General features: G+C 45.8%; 1 protein-coding gene across 2 annotated transcripts in view; it reads left to right on the top strand.

Moving 5' to 3' along the window:
• Positions 1-9,255: 9,255 nt before the first annotated feature.
• Positions 9,256-18,628, top strand: part of DENND11 (DENN domain containing 11) — a gene marked incomplete at its 5' end in the record, with an annotated part of 45,953 nt that continues 36,580 nt past the window's right edge. For both annotated transcript variants that reach the window (XM_081244035.1, XM_081244034.1), the window contains one exon: positions 9,256-9,523. In XM_081244035.1, coding sequence (XP_081100161.1) covers positions 9,256-9,523 — 268 coding nt within the window. The remainder of the gene's footprint in view (positions 9,524-18,628) is intronic.

Here is an 18,628-nt window from a genome sequence, read left to right as displayed (position 1 = left end):
CTGCGCCGCCAGGGAAGCCCCATAAACTATTTTTGAATGGACTTGGGAAAGTAAAATTAATGTATCTCATTTTGTTTAAAATACTCAGTATTTGAATTTTTTGAAGGTGGAATGTTGTTCATATTGATATAGGGATTTCTGCACAGCAGGAAGATAATGTTCCCAGGAGTAAGAGGTACAAGGAGGAAGTCAGCTTTGCATCTTAGGACTGGGTTCCCCAAACCGTGTGCTTGGGGGAAACTCTCCTTCTGCAGACGCTGCTGAGTGATGAGAAAGCTCCTAGACTCAGAGCTCCGCTCTGACCAAACCTCAGTTCTGAGGCCTCTGAGACACTGATGGGAAGCACAGAAGCAGGAAAATCCAGCTAATTCAAATCGGATTCACAAGAGGTAGAAGCTTGTATTCACCTTCGAGGTAGACCGTTCCTTTGCAAAAGTAAAGCTAAGGCCGTGGGAGATGAGATATTTGAGGGTCTGTTGCTCCGAGGAGGGACGTACTAGCCTGATTGTCTCCTCAGTTAGGAGGGAGAAATGTAAAAAATGCCTGGACGAGCCAAAGTGAAGCTCTACCATACTATTTATTGAAGACTGAATTAAGACTGATTCATTCCAGACTCTGAAAAAATACCGATGCTGGATTATGATGTATTTGATGGGACTGCCCCACTGGGAACCACTGGGAGGTCTGGTTTCCCAGATAAGAATTGGACACTTTTACTGCCAGGCTTAATGGGAAGCTGGCAGATTCCAGGACAGGAAGTGAAGACTTGAAGCCAGCTTAAGCTGAAAGCAGCTCTCTGGGCTTTGGATGGTTGGGCCTAGAATCTGAAGACCAGAGACACACTTGAGGGAACTCCAAGATGGTGGAGGAGAGAAGTTGACCTTTATCCCCAGAATGTGCCCTGTAGAGGCAACAGTGCAGCCTCAGTGTTCTCAGACAAGGGCCCATGGACCTCATCAACATACGGAGGAATCATCTCCAGCTCACTGAGGAAACGGGACGAGTAGGCAGTGATATCTCTCAGGTCCCTCCTACTTCAAGCCCATCATCTTCCTTGTCCTCATCTTGCTCAGTCTCTCATCACAGCCGGAAGTGTTTCTCAACCCCGCAGGGCAATGTTTGCAAAACCTTAGAAAAAAGCAGAACATGTCATCACCGACGTGTATTGTTCAGCTCCCTGGACAGATCCATCAGCCACAGTGATGGTGGGCACGTGCTGGGCCTGGACCCGTCCCATCAAGGGTCTCAGGTGCTCCTGACTCCTAGCAGCTCTCTTCCCGTGACAAGGGTGGTCAGCAAAGCCAGGAACCGTGAAGGAGACCTTCTCTTGATCTCCTTCCCACACCAGGAGAGAGTGCACAGAAGCAGCGGCTGCCAGTCGCCATCAGTCTAGTGATAATTACAACAATCATAAACAATATTCACTAGCGGTACTTATATTTGGCCACCACATTTCTTCTTTGGAAGTCCTTGTACATCTATGTCTAATGAGTAGCATTCCCAGCAGAACAGAATTCCAAGGAAAGACTGTGGGCCAGGTAAGATAAAGCCTGGAAGTCATCTCAAAGCTTATGAGTCTATCATGAATACTTTTCTTCTTGTTGTTTTGCTTTTTCTTGTGGAAATGTTCAAACACACCAAAAGTAGAGGAAATATAGTATAATGAGTCCTGATGTACCAAAAACCTAGCTTCAAAAATTGGGGGCAGTTTTACAGTCTTGTTTTGTTTACGTCTGCAAATTTCTTGGGGGTGGGTGCTGGAGTATTTCAGAGCAGATCACTGATAACATGTCCTTTCACCCATGAATACTTTCGTGTTGTTAGTAAAACTCCTTAATCTAGTTATTTGAAATCTACTATATAACTATGTAATGAGTAATCAGATTCTAATGAATTGCTTCTCTTGCCAGAGTTTTCCATTTGCTAGAACTAGAGGATAGTCATCAAAATAGCTGTTATAGGGCTTCCCTGGTGGCGCAGTGCCTGAGAGTCCGCCTGCTGATGCAGGGGACGTGGGTTCGTGCCCCGGTCCGGGAAGATCCCACATGTGGCGGGGCGGCTGGGCCCGTGAGCCATGGCCGCTGAGCCTGCGCGTCCGGAGCCTATGCTCTGCAACGGGAGAGGCCACAACAGTGAGAGAGAGGCCCGCGTACTGCAATAAAAAAAATAAAATAGCTGTTATAATAGAGATATACTACTTGTCCACTCACAAGACAGTATTCTTCTTAGAACAGGTACAGAGTTCTAACCTCATATCCCAATAATTTAGAGATGGTTGATATACTGCCCATACTTTAAGGAGCAGATAGTTTAAAATGATATAGGTTCATTAGTCTGATCTTTTCTCTATGGGCCACAGTTAGGAGAATTTAAGTGGCACTTGACCATTCCCAGGTTCTCTAAAATTAGAGCAGGTAGTAGTTGCCTATGTGACTGAGTCCAAAGCCAGCCCTGCAGCCACAGAGGCGAGATCTCTGTCTCCTCTGTCTCTTTCTCTCTCTCACACACACAACATACACAACACTTGCGCGCACGCACACGCACACACACACACACGCACACACACACTCACTGCTTTGTTGTTTTTGGGTTTTTTTTTGCAGTACGCGGGCCTCTCACTGTTGTGGCCTCTTCCGTTGCAGAGCACAGGCTCCGGACGCGCAGGCTCAGCGGCCATGGCTCACGGGCCCGGCCGCTCCGCAGCATGTGGGATCTTCCCGGACTGGGGCACGAACCCGTGTCCCCTGCATCGGCAGGCAGACTCTCAACCACTGTGCCACTAGGGAAGCCCCTCACACTCACTGCTTTAATGGGAAGAAATTAGTAGGGATGGAAAAGACGTTCTCAGAGCTGGACCTACTGTACCTCAATCTTGACTCATTCCCTTTCTCTGCTCTGAGGGGTGGGACTCAAGAAGTCCCAAGGAATTTGTCAAACATTCTCAGTCATTTCTTCACACTTCTGACCCAATTACAAGATCCCCACACTAAAGTTTTGCATTCATAAAACTAAGAAAGGCAAGGTTTTAATGATATTTTGAAGTGTGATTAGGAATGAAAGCTCTTCCACAGAAGGTGACCAGCAGAAACTCTAAAGACAGAAACTTAAAATATTAGTCTCTCAGAAGAGAGTGTGGGTATGGGCGATTGGAGGAGAAGGAGATTGCTACTCATTATACGTCCTGCATGCAATTTGATTACTTGATCTTTGCCATGTCTATATATGCCAAATATATATATATATATATATATTTTATATATATATATATATATATATATATATATATATATATATATATATTTAAACCTGTCCAGAGTGTGCTTGAATCACTTTGCTCACTCCTCTTCATCTCCTGACCTCTGAACTCTGGAGGTCCCTGAGCCCAGTCCCCCAAACTTTTCTCTGTTTACACTCACTTCCTTGGAACATCATCCAGCCCATAGCTTTAAACCCGATCTGTAAGCTGGTGACCTTTGAATTGATATCTGCATCACATACCTCTCTGTTGAACTTCAGACTTGCAGCTACCAAATCAAATCTCCCTCTGGTTGTCTAACAGGCATCTCAATCTCAACACGCCCGAAAACAAACTCCTGATCTTTCCTACCAAACCTATTCCTCCTGCAATTTTTTCATTTCCCAGTAAATGGAAACATACCAAAAATCTGCGAGTGATTGTTGACTACTCTCTTTCCCTGCAGCTGTGCATCCAATCTATGAGAAATTCTTTCAGTTCTCTCAGCCTCCTACTACTGGCATCCCCTGCTTTCCCCCGGCCCCTCTCCACCCAGCAGCCAAAGGGATCCTCCTAAAATGATCCTGCACTCAGATCCTCCAGGGACTCCCATGGCACTCAGAATATGGAGCCCGCCCCTCTACTAGGCCCCCAGGGCCATAGGATCCACCCAACAACCTGTCTGATTCCTGCTACCCGCTCTCTGCTCTAGTCTCCTCGCTGTTCCTCCAGACGCCAAAACCTTTCCCATGTGTCTCACTCACCCCATCGCTTCCTTCAGTTGTCTGCTCACAGGTCATTTATCAGAGAGGTCTTCCGCATCAACCCCATCACCCATTCTCTGGTCCCTCACCCTGTTTCACATTTCTTCACAGCACTTACCACTACATCATATATTATATATGCAATGGTTCATTTAAAAAATTGTCTCCCTCATCCCAGCCCCAATAGAATCTAAATTCCATGAGGATAGGGACTTAACTCTTGCTTGATGCTGTTTTTCCATTACCTGGAGTAAGGCTTGGCACACAGTAGGTGCTGTGAATCAAGGCACACACTATGTGTTCTATGTACCCTCATGATGGACACTACCGCAGAATGGATACCTTTTACGAGGTTTCAGATGTTTAATTTCCAACTCCATTGCAAATTTCAGAGGCCTAAAAGGGAGGGATGTGTGGATTTTAAATAACTTAGTAATTTTGAATATATATTCTATTCTATTAATCCCTACACCATTTATGGCTCAACCGGAACTCAGCGTCTGTAGTATGTGATTTACTGTGCTTTCAACTTGGATCCTGCCAACAAGTGCCCAAAGCGCAGATGATTCAGTGCAGATGGGGCTGACGTTATAGTTGTGTGGCTAATGTATAAAGTAAATGTGTCTCCTCCATTCGCATTCTAAATTTCACCCCGTTACACCTCAGCTTGTCCCACAGTCTGGACTCCTGTCTGGACCACTGGTATTTGCCCTGGTCCACTAATTATGCAGACTGATCATGGAGGCAGAACAACCTATTCCTCACATGGATGGAAGACTACCTGGCCAAATAAAATGGCTTAGTTATATAAAGGTGTTGACCCTCCTCCAGTAAATATGTACAGATGACCCTTGAACAGTGCAAGGGTTGGGCTCGACCTTCGGCATGGTCAAAAATCCGCATGTAACTTACAGTGGGCCCTCTGTATCTGAGACTCCCCTGCATCCGTGGGTCCCCATCTGTGCTTTCAACTAACCATGGATGGTGTAGCACTGTAGTGTCTACTACTGACAACCCACGCGTAAGTGGACTCGCGCCCTTCAAACCTGTGTTGCTTAGGGGTCAACTGTAATTCTCATGCAGTTTCAAATGAACAAAGATCACATTTTTTTGAAACTGGCTAAAATGATTTTAAGTTTCACATGGAAAAATCATTGTCAAAGAAATAGCTGAAGGTTTTTTTAAAAGAGTAAACAGAGAAGACTACCTCTCCTAGAAATAGAACTTTAAATTGTATGTAGAATAGGCAGGTCAGTGGTGAAGAATATATAGCTTAGTAAATATCAGTAATATTAAAAATTTTAGGGTCTCACGTCCTATCACATATCAATATAAACAATGAAGAGATGAAGAGATCAAATGTGGAAAATCAATCATAAATAACTAGAAGAAAATAAAAGTGAAGGTTGATCAAATTTCTGGGAGGGGAACAACTTTATAAATGTCAAAGCAACGTGAGACATCACAAAAAGAATTGATAAGCTTGATGACGTAAAATTTAGAACTTCTATATTTCATAAAGCAATTAAGCAGCATTGAAACCATACAGTAAATTGCAAGTAATATTAACAAAAATGATGCCAGACAAAAGATGATTCTTACTGCATAAAGAACTCATGCAAATTGATAACAATTCTTCAGACAGTGTCTTCAGGCAGTGCTCTGAAGAGGAACCACAAATCACCAACATATATTTCGAAACTATGATTAGATTCAGTCACAAAACGTTAACTTAAAACAAAATGCCATGGTCATCTGACAATTGGCCAAAAAAAAAAAAAAGATTTTAAATGGCACCATCTAATTGGGACAAGAGGGCAATGAAACTGATGCCCTTGTACACTTGGGAATCAACAACTTGGCAGTACAGTCAAAACATGGATACACCTTAATCCAGTACTGCCGCCTCTGGCAATCTGTCATGTCAGCAGCCTGAATAGCTGACTGTACTTGCCCTGCCTGTCACCCCTCATTCTAGATTTCATTTTTTGCCTGATAGCTGCCTCCCCTGCTGGGCTATAAGCTTGATGCGAAGGGATGTCTGTTTTCTTCACAGCTGGACTGGGCATAGAATAGGAACCTAGTGTTAGTTCAGAGTGAAATTTAGGCACAACAAAAAAGGGAAGAGCTTGATTGTCTAACAATGAGAATGGTTAAGTAAATAAATTTTCAAAGACACATACAAGAGAAGGAATTAAAATGATGCATATAAAACTTTCTAATAGAATGGCGAATTGTTCACAGTCTGATATTAAGGGGAGAAAAGAATACAAAATTGATATACAGTATGATTTCAACATGTAAACACAGAAAAGAAAAACAACTAAATCTATCATTTATTTTAAGATATACCATTATTATACCATTATTTTTACATGCCACTAGGAATAAAAAATGCCCATGATGGGGAGTCTAATATGATACCCCCTACACAACTTTGCCAAGTAAACCTCCCACGCAGAGAGGGCCAGGCAAGGAAGACGGCTTGTCTCAACTTTGTCATCGGGTGCAGAGAAGAAAAAAATCTCATCTAGGAATTAAAAGGCAGGGCTCGCACTAGCTTGTATTTTGAATTCACACTACCAGCGTGGCCCAAAGAACCTCCAGAAGAGAATTTAACTCCGAGTAGTCTCTGGTTGGTGGTGCCTCCAGATGGCTGACAAAAGCAAACACAAATCTCCCTTGTGAGACCCGGACCTCAGTGGGGCTGGCAGCAGTTATAAGTTGCCATAGCAATCCTAACAAGTGAGAAATTTTGCATCCTAGAACTGATGAGATAGGATCAGCAAAACCTTCGCAGGGGCCAATTCAGCACTGAGATGATAGATCAAAAATACTTTTATATAATGTACTTTATGTACATTGTATTTTTTTTTTTAATAAGTTTATTTATTTATTTATTTATTTATTTGGCTGCATTGGGTCTTCATTGCTGTGCGTGGGCTTTTTCTAGCTGAAGTGAGCGGGGGCTACTCTTCGTTGAGGTGCGGGGGCTTCTCTTGTTGCGGAGCACGGGCTCTAGGCTTGCGGGCTTCAGTAGTTGTGGCATGTGGACTCAGTAGTTGTGGCTTGCAGACTCTAGAGCACAGGCTCAGTAGTTGTGGCGCATGGGCTTACTTGCGCCGAGGCATGTGGGATCTTCCCGGACCAGGGCTCGAACCCGTGTCCCCTGCATTGGCAGGCAGATTCTTAACCACTGCGCCACCATGGAAGTCCCCGTACATTGTATTTTTATTGTAGAGATATTTATATAGTGTGGATATATTTTATATGGTTTACATAATGTAGATATATTATTTGTAAAAGTGAAATAATTTTATTTTAAAATTTAGACATATGGGATTCTAGGGGAACTCATTAAAAAATTTAACATTACCCGAGGGTCTCTGAATGTGACCAACCTTCATTTCTTGCTGCCTTTAACACTAGTTTCCCACCAGATCTATTCTAATAGCTAAGTTCAATTAATTCCCTTCCTATCATCTCATGAGATTTAGTAGACACAGAGATGATGAACCTGATGGTCAGGTACAGGGCCTCTCTCAGTCTGTGAATGTATGTCAAGCAGAGTGTCATCAGTGTCATTAACATTTTTGAACACCCACTATGTGCAAGATACTAGGGAAGCCTGGCAGGAGAGGGCCAGCTGTGCAGAGGTTTAAGTCTCTACTTTCATTCATTTGCTTAGTTGACAAATATTTGTTGAGCACCTGTTATGCAAGGCACTAGGGTCTGAAGATTGACCTGATGGCTGGTGAGCTAGAACACATGCTTAAATGAAGATTGGAAAAGGCGCTAGGTTTAGGGTTTGGACATTTGGGTCTTCTGTTTATACAGAAAATTGATTGGGATGGAGATTATGAGTTTATTTCTTCATATATATATATATACAGCTTGAGGGTATTAAACTAGGGAATTCGGGGCTGGGGGGAGGCTCACACAAAAGATCAGGAAAAGGAAGTCCCTTGGGAAAAAAGGAAAGTCAGACTAAAGCTGATGGCTTTGTTAATGGATTAAGGATTTTTTAAGAGTTCCCCATTTTATATTTAGAAGTAACATTTTGAATGCCTCACCCCTTGGGGTAAATCTGGTGGTTAAGTAATCAGGGGAGGTGGGAAAAAGAAATAGAAATAGCCACTAAAATAATGAGAAAGAATGAAGTGAGGAGAGAGACCTGTTCAGACACCCAATTCCTCCAAGGTTCAGGACGGCCTGGGGTTTGCCTGCCCTTAGAAGGACACTAGGCGTTACCCGGGGGGTGTTGATGAAGAGTGGTATCTGTGTACCAGACACGCAATGATAAGATGATTTAACCCCCCTTCCCAAGGAGATCATCAATGACTGCCCAAGGCTGCTGCTTCCAGACAAAAATCTATGACACAACAATAAATGAATCTATGCAGCATTTTACCCTGAAGAATGCAGACGGCTTTCATCTCGGCTATATTTATCAACATCTCCCCCACCCCCCAAGGGCAAGTAAGTGACCGTCGTCCACCATTCTCTGTAGAGACGAAGTCACTGAAACGGATGGGGAGCCCCACGCAGGGTCCAGGAAGGCCAGGGCCAGGCACTATCCAGCTCATTCAAGGGCACACCTACTGGGTGATACACACACAACTACTCCAGGCCGGACACCAAAGCCCATAGCTTCAGCGGATCAGGCCACGTCCCAAGCGCAAACAACGCGGGCAGCCGGGGCTCCCCGCTTCTGCTTCACTCCCAGCACGGCGGGAGCTCTGAACACACATCCAGGGTTATGTAACACCTATCTGTCACGGTCCATATGGCCAGGGGACTTTCAAAATCATGCTGGCGTATAACAGTTCACGGTGGTACAGTCATCCCACGGAATCCTAGGTGAGAAGGCACAGGTAGACAGATCCAAGTGGCTGCGCGTCCATGTCACCGCACTTTTCCTATCCCCGGGCGCGCAGATGGATCCGTGAAGTCTCAAACCAGGCACGCAGTTCAGCGAAGCCCGTAGGGAGAACGCCTTCTCGGGCAGGATCGGAACTCCGCCGAGCTGGGTGGGAGGGCGGCGGGCGCGGCGCGGGGCGGGGCGGCACGGGGAGGGGCGGGGCGGCCGGGGCAGGTGCGGGCCTGGGGCGGCGGCGGCGCGGCGTGAGCGCGGAGGCCCGGCCGGCCGGCCGCCCGCCCTCCGGCGAGAGGAGTTCCCGCAGCCCGCCCCTGCGCCCGCCCCTCGCCGCCCGCGGCTCCTCCTCGCCGCCGCGCCGCGCCTCGCCTCACCTCGCCATGGTGGAGCGGGGAGACGCGGCGCCGCTGCTGCGTTGGGCCGAGGGCCCCGCCGTCTCCCCGCCGCTGGCCCCGGACCCGCAGGCTGGAGTCCGGGGCTGGGGCGGCGGCGGGGGCGGCCGGGCGGCCGCGGAGCCGCCGAGGAGGCGGGAGCCCGAGGAGCTGGGTCCCTCCCAGGTGCTGCTGCAGCCCGGGCGTCTGGAGCTGGGCGACGTGGAGGAGGACCAGGTGGTGGCCGTGTTCGTGGTCACCTTCGACCCCCGCTCAGGTGAGAGCCGCTCCGACACCGCGGTCGGGGAGAGGGTCGCCGCCCACTGGGCTTAGGGGGCGGCGGGGGAGGGGCTCGCTGCGCGCGCACCCGCACACGTGCAACCCCCTCCGCGCCGACCGGGCTACCCTGGGCGAGCCCGGCGCCCCCGGGAGGTCGGGGCGTGGGGCTTTGTTCCCTGCGCCCCTGACCCCCTCTCGGTTGCGTCCCGCTGCCTCTCAGCGGATCCCCAGCCCGCGCCCCCGTCCCCACAGTCGTGTTTGCGCTTCTCCGGTGACAGAGGATCTCGTTTGTGGCCATAGGCACGCTGGCTTTTGTTTTCATTTCGGGCTCGGTTAAAACGTTTCTCCTGAGAAGGGGAGGAACGCCCCCCAGGTGAATTCCGTCCGAAACTGATCGTCCTCAGCTTTCATGGTCTCTGCTTCCCGCCCTTGCTCCCTATCCCTCCGTGCACGGTAACTTTGTGAGCGGCCAAGTTCACTCTCTCTGACGGTATTATTTTGAGGAATTGATGCCTGGAGCATTAAGGGGTGGCACTGAGGCATTAAGCTGGAGACCGATGAAAAGAGAAGCCTCCTCAGGTAGGCTTTACCCTGACCATCCAGTAAGGAAGTGTGCATTTTACTGGTGAGAGAATTCACGGGGTTCAAAAGTGAATGAGTAAATACCTCCCTCCGAGAGCCTTAGGTAGTCGGGGAAGGACCCTGCTCTCAGGATTGGAGGGATGAGAGCTGTAGTCTTGGTTCTAGGGTTTAAGAACGCCCAGGTGTGTCTTTCTATCCTAACTCCACGGAGGTTGCTGGAATGGGGAGTGTTTATTAGGGGAAAAAAAAACAGAACAGTTTCTTTCTGGAGTTTCCTTCGTGGTCTGGCAAGGGTGAGGTGTGGAAGCCATTCTGAAAAACTTGATACTGTGCGCTGGAGTGGGAGGAAAAAGGGTGAGGGTCTTGGGATGGCAGAAGATACAATCCAGGGAGGATTATAAACCAGCAAGACCCAAGAAGAAGTAGGAACAGCTGTGGGGAGACTAGGCCTTTCTGACTCCTGTCTGTTCCTTGGCCCCATCCCAGTGGGTTTGAAACATTTTTGACTGTGACCCACCATATGAAATTCATTTTACATACCAGTCAGTGTGCTCACATACGTACATACGTAACTGAAACAGAAGTTTCATGAAATGGTATTAACCCCTTTTACATGTAGTGCATACTGGCATTTTCTATTTTTCTTTTTCTTTTTTTTTTAATACTCATCACATAGGCTGGTTGACTCGTGTATGGTTGGGACTCCCAGACAGAAAAACTGTTCTTTTTTTGACCAGAGTAACCTTTATTGCTAGACAAAAACAGATACTACTTTGTAACTAATAATATTCCTTATGCCCTACCCCATGACCTACATACAGTAAATAGATGTGAGCATGAGATTCATTCTGGAAAGTGTTTAAGGGTAACTAGAAGAAATGGAGAGAAAGTGCTAACAGGTTCTGATTTAGCAGTGGTCGCTCTGGCGGTAGAGCCTAGAGAGGGGAAGAGGAGAAGAAAAAAAAAAAAATCCTACACTAACCACAGATGGAGTTAATTACATTGAAAAGCACCACAGAATTGGAACCCTCCCCCTGCCTTGTCAATCACAGCTGGTGAGCATGATTTTGTGGGTATGTGTATATGGAGTCTTTGTGTGTACGTGTGATGTGCACACACACGCACAAGTATGTATTTGTAATGGTTTTCAGATTAAGGTTAGTGTGGAAAGAAGGGATTTGACTGACACTTGGACACTTGCCTTGTGCAGGCGTTTTACTATAATGGTTTTTCTTTTTTTTTAATTTTTATTAATTTTTATTTATTTTTGGCTGCGTTGGGTTTTCGTTGCTGCACACAGGCTTTATCTAGTTGCGGCGAGTGGGGGCTACTCTTCGATGCGGTGCGCGGGCTTCTCATTGTGTTGGCCTCTCTTTATTGCAGAGCATGGGCCCTAGGCATGAGGGCCTCAGTATTGTGGCATGCGGGCTCAGCAGTTGTAGCTCGCAGGCTCTAGAGCGCAGGCTCAGCAGTTGTGGCGCACAGGCCCAGTTGCTCCGTGGCATGTGGGATCTTCCTGGACCGGGGCTCAAACCCGTGTCCCCTGCATTGGCAGGCGGATTCCCAACCACTGCGCCACCAGAGAAGTCCCCTATAATGGTTTTCCATCTAATTCTCATCACCATAGTAATTTGATGATCGTTTATAACCAAGGATGATTAAGTAACTTGGAAATATTAAATAGCCAATAAATACTTGACTCCGAGTCTGGTTGTCTTTCTAGAATATAACACTGCCTGAACCTCTGGCCCCTAACTTTTTATCCTACTGGGTGCAGAGAGGGGAGAGGCTGAGAAGGAGTGGGGGAGGGGAGAGAGTGTGTTTTTAACTTTGGTTGATGGTTTTATTTTGGGTTTTTTTTGGAAAGTTGCTGTTCCCTGCCCATAACTCTCTTGTCATCTTCTCAGTCCTAACTGGCACTTCACTTCCTGTAAAAAATTGTGATCGTACCTATAGCAAGTAAAAATTATATGGTGCAGTATAATTCTAAGAGTAGAAGATGGAATGAATGAATGCTACTGGGGTTCCCAGGGCTGCAAAGGTCGACACTAGGACAGGGGCCTCAGAGAGCCCGTGGAGTGTCCCTTGGGTGAAGGTTGAGGAAATCGCGGTCTGGAGAGGGGAGATGGAGGCCCTTGGATGCCCAGTGAGCAGGAGACGTCGCTGGGGCCAGACTTACGTCTCCCAGTTTTAATAGTTCAGTGTCTTCCTCATTCTGCTACAGAGGCAGGTCTGCTATGTGTTATTATTATTATTATTATTATTATTTTTTTTTTTTTGGCGGTACGCGGGCGTCTCAGTGCTGCGGCCTCTCCCATTGCGGAGCGCAGGCTCCGGACGCGCAGGCTCAGCGGCCATGGCTCACGGGCCCAGCTGCTCCGCGACATGTGGGATCTTCCTGGGCCGGGGCACGAACCCGCGTCCCCTGCATCGGCAGGCGGACTCTCAACCACTGCGCCACCAGGGAAGCCCTGTGTTATTATTTAATCTTGGTCCACCAAGGCTTTTGCCTTCCTTAGCCCATGATACCCAAAGTAGTAAAGTGAATACTGGCTTCTTTACCCAAATCAGAACATATCACAGAAGTTCTTCCATGGGAGAAACTGTCTAGCGTTTCTGCGCCTGCCTGTCTGCTCCCCATGTCTCTCCCAGCTGTGGCCTCAGTGTCCTTCCCCAGGAGTTCCTCCCTTCTCCCCAAACCTCCCCAGTCACCTGCTGCCCAGGCCATGGGTATTTCATTCATCTTCCCACCTGGTATAGGGAACTGTTGGCACATGTGCCTGCGAGAGTACAAGAGGGGATGGAGGAGGAGAGAATCCACAGCCGTGGGTCATCTGTCCGGGTGTGTGTGGTCTGGGTGCTGAGAGAGGTGTGAAGGAGGGGTGGATCCTGGTTACGCGCACATTCACACGCTCCTGGGCAGGGATGTGCTCAGTGATGCTCAGACCGGTGAATGGGAATAAGAGTAATTCTCCTATATTTTTGGATGCTAATTTTGGGTTGGGCATCTGTAGAAAGAATCAGAGAAGAGGCTGGGGCCATAAAGAATGTTATTTTCATCGGAGTCACGGTTTGAAAATTATGGTTGTTGGATCTGCCGATGTTGTGAGGTCTGTAGGGGCTTCAGGGTCAAGTGACGCAGAGGCTCGCTCTCTCACACACACTCTCCTTCCCCGTCTCTCTCTCTCACTCACTCCCTGACACACTCAGTCTTATCTGGAGCAGGGAGTCCCTGGGATGGTGGTGGTGCCGGCCATGTGGGCTACAAAGCTGCTATTGAAACCAGGCCCAGATGCCGACGATGGGAGCCAAGTGGGAGAGGTTGGCAGCCAGAATACTGGTTTTTCATTGTGTCCAACCCATTATTTAGAGCTTTGGGTTTTAATTTTGATTCTCTTCTTTGGGTGTCTAGTAAAATTTTCGTTCTTTTGTCTGCTTAATTAAGGGAAAAGTTACTGTCACGCTTGGAAATCAGCCTGCTCCCCCATCCCCTCTATGAAGGTGACATAGCTGGCTCGCCATGTGACTGAGGGCTTGTGTGTGGGCCTGGGGTAGGTAGAGCTCTGGATCTACAGTGTATGACACCTGTGAATCAGCCTCACTGGACTGTTTCTTTATAAGAGATTCACTTTCAACAGCTGCATTTTCCCCAGAGTTATTTTGTGAGTGTCTGGGGGAAATTCCTATGCTGTGCGTGTTTGTGTTGGGATGGCTGAGAGGAGGAAAACCTGCTGAGGTTTGTAAGATGTCTCTTTTTCCTTTGTTCTTCCTGATTAGGGATGAATTACCTGTGCCTCCCTCAACCTCTAGCCAGTGCCTAAATTACATCTAAGCCCCTATTTAATTTAGTGCATCAAAATGCTCCTGTGTTCATGTTAAATGAACGTAGTATTTAAAATCACTCACATACACTAATTTTAACCCCCATACATTCTGCGTATAGTCAGCAGAATACAAGCATTTTCTTTTAAACAATGGCGATGTGGAGGCACAGGGAGACAGGGCCAGGTGTAGCATCTGAGGCATAACTTGGAGGGCTGCCCAGGTCATCTGACTCATGCAAATAATAAATGGCTCCAGCCACTGGTGGGAAAGTGACAAAGCAGAATGAGAATGGAAAATTTGGAGCGCCATTTTGAGTCTCAAAGAGCAGTCCTACGAATGGCCAGCTCAAAGAGGCCAAGAGAAGGCCGGTTCTGATAGCCTAGGCAAAGAGGCCAAGAGAAGGCCGGTTCGAATGATTAACTCTGCTGCGTCCTTTCTCCGTAGTTTCTATCAGATGTCAGTGGAATACAGCTGTGGTGAATTTCATTAATTCCCACATTGGCAAACTCTTTCTCAGGCTCTTGGTGATTCACCTGCTTGCGGTTTTCAGGGAGAAGTCAGTTGGTGACCATCTGCAGGGACTTCTGTTTCTCCTCATGAAAGTGGATGGAAACTAGAGTAGGAGTGGGAATCAAAACAACCGCCACTTACTGAGTGCCCACCGTGGACCAGGAACTAGCTAATCCTTTCAACAGTCTTCTCTGTAATGACGAGAAAAACAGGCACAGGGCAGTTAAGTCATGTTAAGTCACAGAGCAGAGAGGGGCAGAATTCCTATGCTTCTTCCCACATCACACCACACCACTGCCTGGTGCAAAATGATATGGGGCCCGTGAAATGGAAAGTTTCTTCCATGTAAAATTAATGCATTGGAATTCAGCCATGGATTGGCATATGGCTGACTTGAAATCACCAGGATTAATTTCTTCCTGCCTCAGGTTTCTTTATACTGACTCTTTCTTCCTTTGCTTTGGATATACTCTCATCCTAGGCGGTGGTAAGACAATTCAAAACTATTTCAGACCCAGAGTTGAGTGATGTGGGTTGTCGACTTTTCTGGCATTAGAGTCTGAACCATATAAGCTTCTGAGGTTTCTTCCATCTCTGGGATTTGGGGGCCTCCTGCAGAAGTGGGGACCACAAGCACACCTGGATTCTTGCCTTTATTCAGGGCTTGTGTGTATGCCGATGGGCAGAGCTGATGGAAAAAGTAAAAATCAACGCACATGTTGGAGAGGGGAGAACTGGTACAGAGCTCCACTGTTGAGGTCAGAGGAGCCGTAACAGGACCTTGAGCTGAGGCAGCCACTGCTTATGAAATCAAGGGCTCAGGAGGAAATTCTTGATTGGGAACCGCCCAACTCGGAGGGAGAAAAGGAGGAAGGGAAGCCACGTATTTCCCATTAGACAGATTATTTCGGTTCAAGATCATTGCTTTCTCCATTTTGAATATTCTGAGATCAGCTTTCTTAACAGGCAGCAGCAGTAGCAGCTAATATCTATTCTCCCTGGAGAAATGGTGGTTGATGAAATCCAAATATGCTTGGGGGTGTGGTCATTTCACATTTCAACAGAAATAGAAGGCAGAGGCAGCCCTGTATGTAGATAGGACAGAGTAAATCACACCTAGCGTAGGAGCTTGTGAAACATCAGCTCTGGGAGGCCCTGGCACACAGGGCTGCGAGGTTCAGACCATCTCTGCATCTACAGCCAGGCTCGGCATTGCCCTGTGGCTTCCCTGGGTACCTGAGCCGACAACTCAGTAATTTGTTAGCCCAAGTTCCTTTGCCTGAGCCCAGAATCTGGCACTGGGCTGCCAAGTTATGTTCCACCAATATTTACTGAATGACTGGCTGAATGTACACAAAGCAGATTGCCACGTTTGTTCCTTGTGCGGTCATGTCCATCCCTCCTAGAGGCTAGGCACGGCCTCTGGGTACCTGTGATGGGCCCAAGGTGAGGGGGGACATGGAGATGGAAAGAGAGCAAGTCAGGAAATAAGGCACTTGTCAGTGTTGACTCCTCTCTTTGATTGCCTACCCCTGGGATGAGCCCTTCTGTTCAATCTTTCCAGGCCCCAGCTCCCTGGCTGGGTTCCTAAAGTGTAGTGAGGAAATTTGGAAAACCAAATGGCTTTGAGTGTGAAGGCGGAGCCTGAGGTAGGTAGCATTCTGTGTGAGGTTTTTCTGGCCCTAAATGGCTCACGACAAGGATTGTTATTTCTGCCAAATCACTTTTCCTTTAAGCCTCTTACAAGTTTATATATAAACGGGTTTCTAATTTTTGAGACTGGTGTACTATTTCTGTTAAAGGATGACCTTTAGCCATCATGCTGTTTCATCCTCTTAAATATAACACATTGTCTCAATTATTTTTTGCTTTTGCAAAGTCCTTTATGCTTAGCTTATGGTTTTTTGCATCTCTATTATTTCAGTTCTGTTTCTTAATTCATATGTTGAAATTTTTTAATTTAATTTTTTTATATTGGGGTATAGTTGATTTACAGTGTTGTTAGTTTCAAGTGTACAGCAAAGTGATTCTGTTAGACATATATCCATTACTTTTCAGATTCTTTTCCCATATAGGTTATTACAGAATGTTGAGTAGAGTTCCCTGTGCTGTACAGTAGGTCCTTGGTGATTGTCTATTTTATATATAGTAGTAATCCCATACTCCTGATTTATCCCTCCCCCCACCACCTTCCCCCTCTGGTACCATAAATTTGTTTTCAAAGCTTGTGAATCTGTTTCTGTTTTGTAGATAAGTTCATTTGTGTCATATTTTAGATTCTGCATATAAGTGATATCATATGGTATGTGTCTTTCCCTTTTTGACTTAATTCACTTAGTATGATAATCTCTAGGTCCATCCATGTTGCTGCAAATGGCATTATTTCATTCTTTTTTATGACTGAATAATATTCCACTGCATGTATTGATATGTACCACATCTTCTATATCCATTCATCTGTCAGTGGACATTTAGGTTGCTTCCACGTCTTGGCTATTGTAAATAGAGCTGCAGTGAACATTGGGGTGCATGTATCTTTTTGAATTATGGTTTCCTCCAGATATATGCCCAGGAGTGGGATTGCTGGATCATATGGTAGTGCTTTAAGGAACCTCCAGATGGTTCTCCATAGTGGTTGTACCAATTTACCTTCCCACCAACAGTGTAGGAGGGTTGCCTTTTCTCCACACCCTGTCCAGCATTTATTGTTTGTAGACTTTTTGATGTTGGCCATTCTGACCGGTGTGAGGTGATACCTCATTGCAGATTTGATTTGCATTTCTCTAATGATTAGCGATGTTGAGCATCTTTTCATGTGCCTATTGCCATCTGTATGTCTTCTTTGGAGAAATGCCTATTAAGATCTTCTGCCCACTTTTTGATTGGGCTGTTTGCTTTTTTGATATTGAACTGCATGAGCTGTTTGTACATTTTGGAGATTAATCCCTTGTCAGTCACTTTGTTTGCAAATATATTTTCCCATTCTGCGGATTGTCTTTTCATTTGGTTTATGGTTTCCTTTGCTGTGAAAAAGCTTTTAAGTTTCATTAGGTCCCATTTGTTTATTTTTGTTTTTATTTTCATTAGGAGCTGGATCCAAAAAGATATTGCTGCAGTTTATGTCAAAGAGTATTCTGCCTATGTTTTCCTCTAAGAGTTTTATAGTATCTGGTCTTACATTTAGGTACTTAATCCGTTTTGAGTTTATTTTTGTGTATGATGTTAGAGAATGTTCTAATTTCATTCTTTTACATGTAGCTGTCCAGTTTTCCCAGCACCACTTATTGAAGAGACTGTTTTTTCTCCACTGTATATTCTTGCCTCCTTTGTCCTAAATTAATTGACCATAGGTGCGTGGGTTTATTTCTGGGCTTTCTATCCTGTTCCATTGACCTGTATTTCTGTTTTGTGCCAGTACCATACTGTTTTGATTAGTGTAGCTTTGTAGTATAGTTTGAAGTTAGGGCACCTGATTCCTTCAGCTCTGTTTTCTTTCTCAAGATTGCTTTGGCTATTTGGTGTCTTTTATATTTCCATACAAATTGAAAATTCTTTTGTTCTAGTTCTGTGAAAAATGCCATTGGTAATTTGATAGGGATTGCATTGAATCTGTAGATTGCCTTGGTTAGTATAGGCATTTTGACAATATTGAGTCTTCCAATCCAGGAACATGGTATATCTTTGCATCTGTTCGTGTCATCTTTGATTTCTTTCATCAGCATCTCATAGTTTTCAGAGTACAGGTCTTTTGCCTCCTTAGATAGGTTTATTCTTAGGTATTTTATTTTTTTGATGCAATGGTAAGTGGGATTGTTTCCTTAATTTCTCTTTCTGATTTTTCGTTGTTAGTGTATAGAAATGCAAGAGATTTCTGTGTATTAATTTTGTATCCTGCAACCTTACCAAATTCATTGATGAGCTCTAGTAGTTTTCTGGTAGCATCTTTAGGATTTTCTATGTATAGTATCATATCATCTGCAAACAGTGACAGTTTTACTTCTTTTCCAGTTTGGATTCCTTTTATTTCTTCTTCTTCTGTGTTTGCCATGGCTAGGATTTCCAAAACTATGTTGAATAAAAGTGGTGAGAGTGGACATCCTTATCTTGTTCCTGATCTTAGAGGAAATGCTTTCGGCTTTTCACTGTTGAGTATGATGTTAGCTGTGGGTTCATCATATATGGCCTT

This window comes from Mesoplodon bidens, assembly GCF_964165515.1.
Source record: "Mesoplodon bidens genome assembly, chromosome: 9".
Classification (NCBI taxonomy): Eukaryota; Metazoa; Chordata; class Mammalia; order Artiodactyla; family Ziphiidae; genus Mesoplodon; species Mesoplodon bidens.
This window is presented reverse-complemented; position numbering and strand designations above follow the sequence as displayed.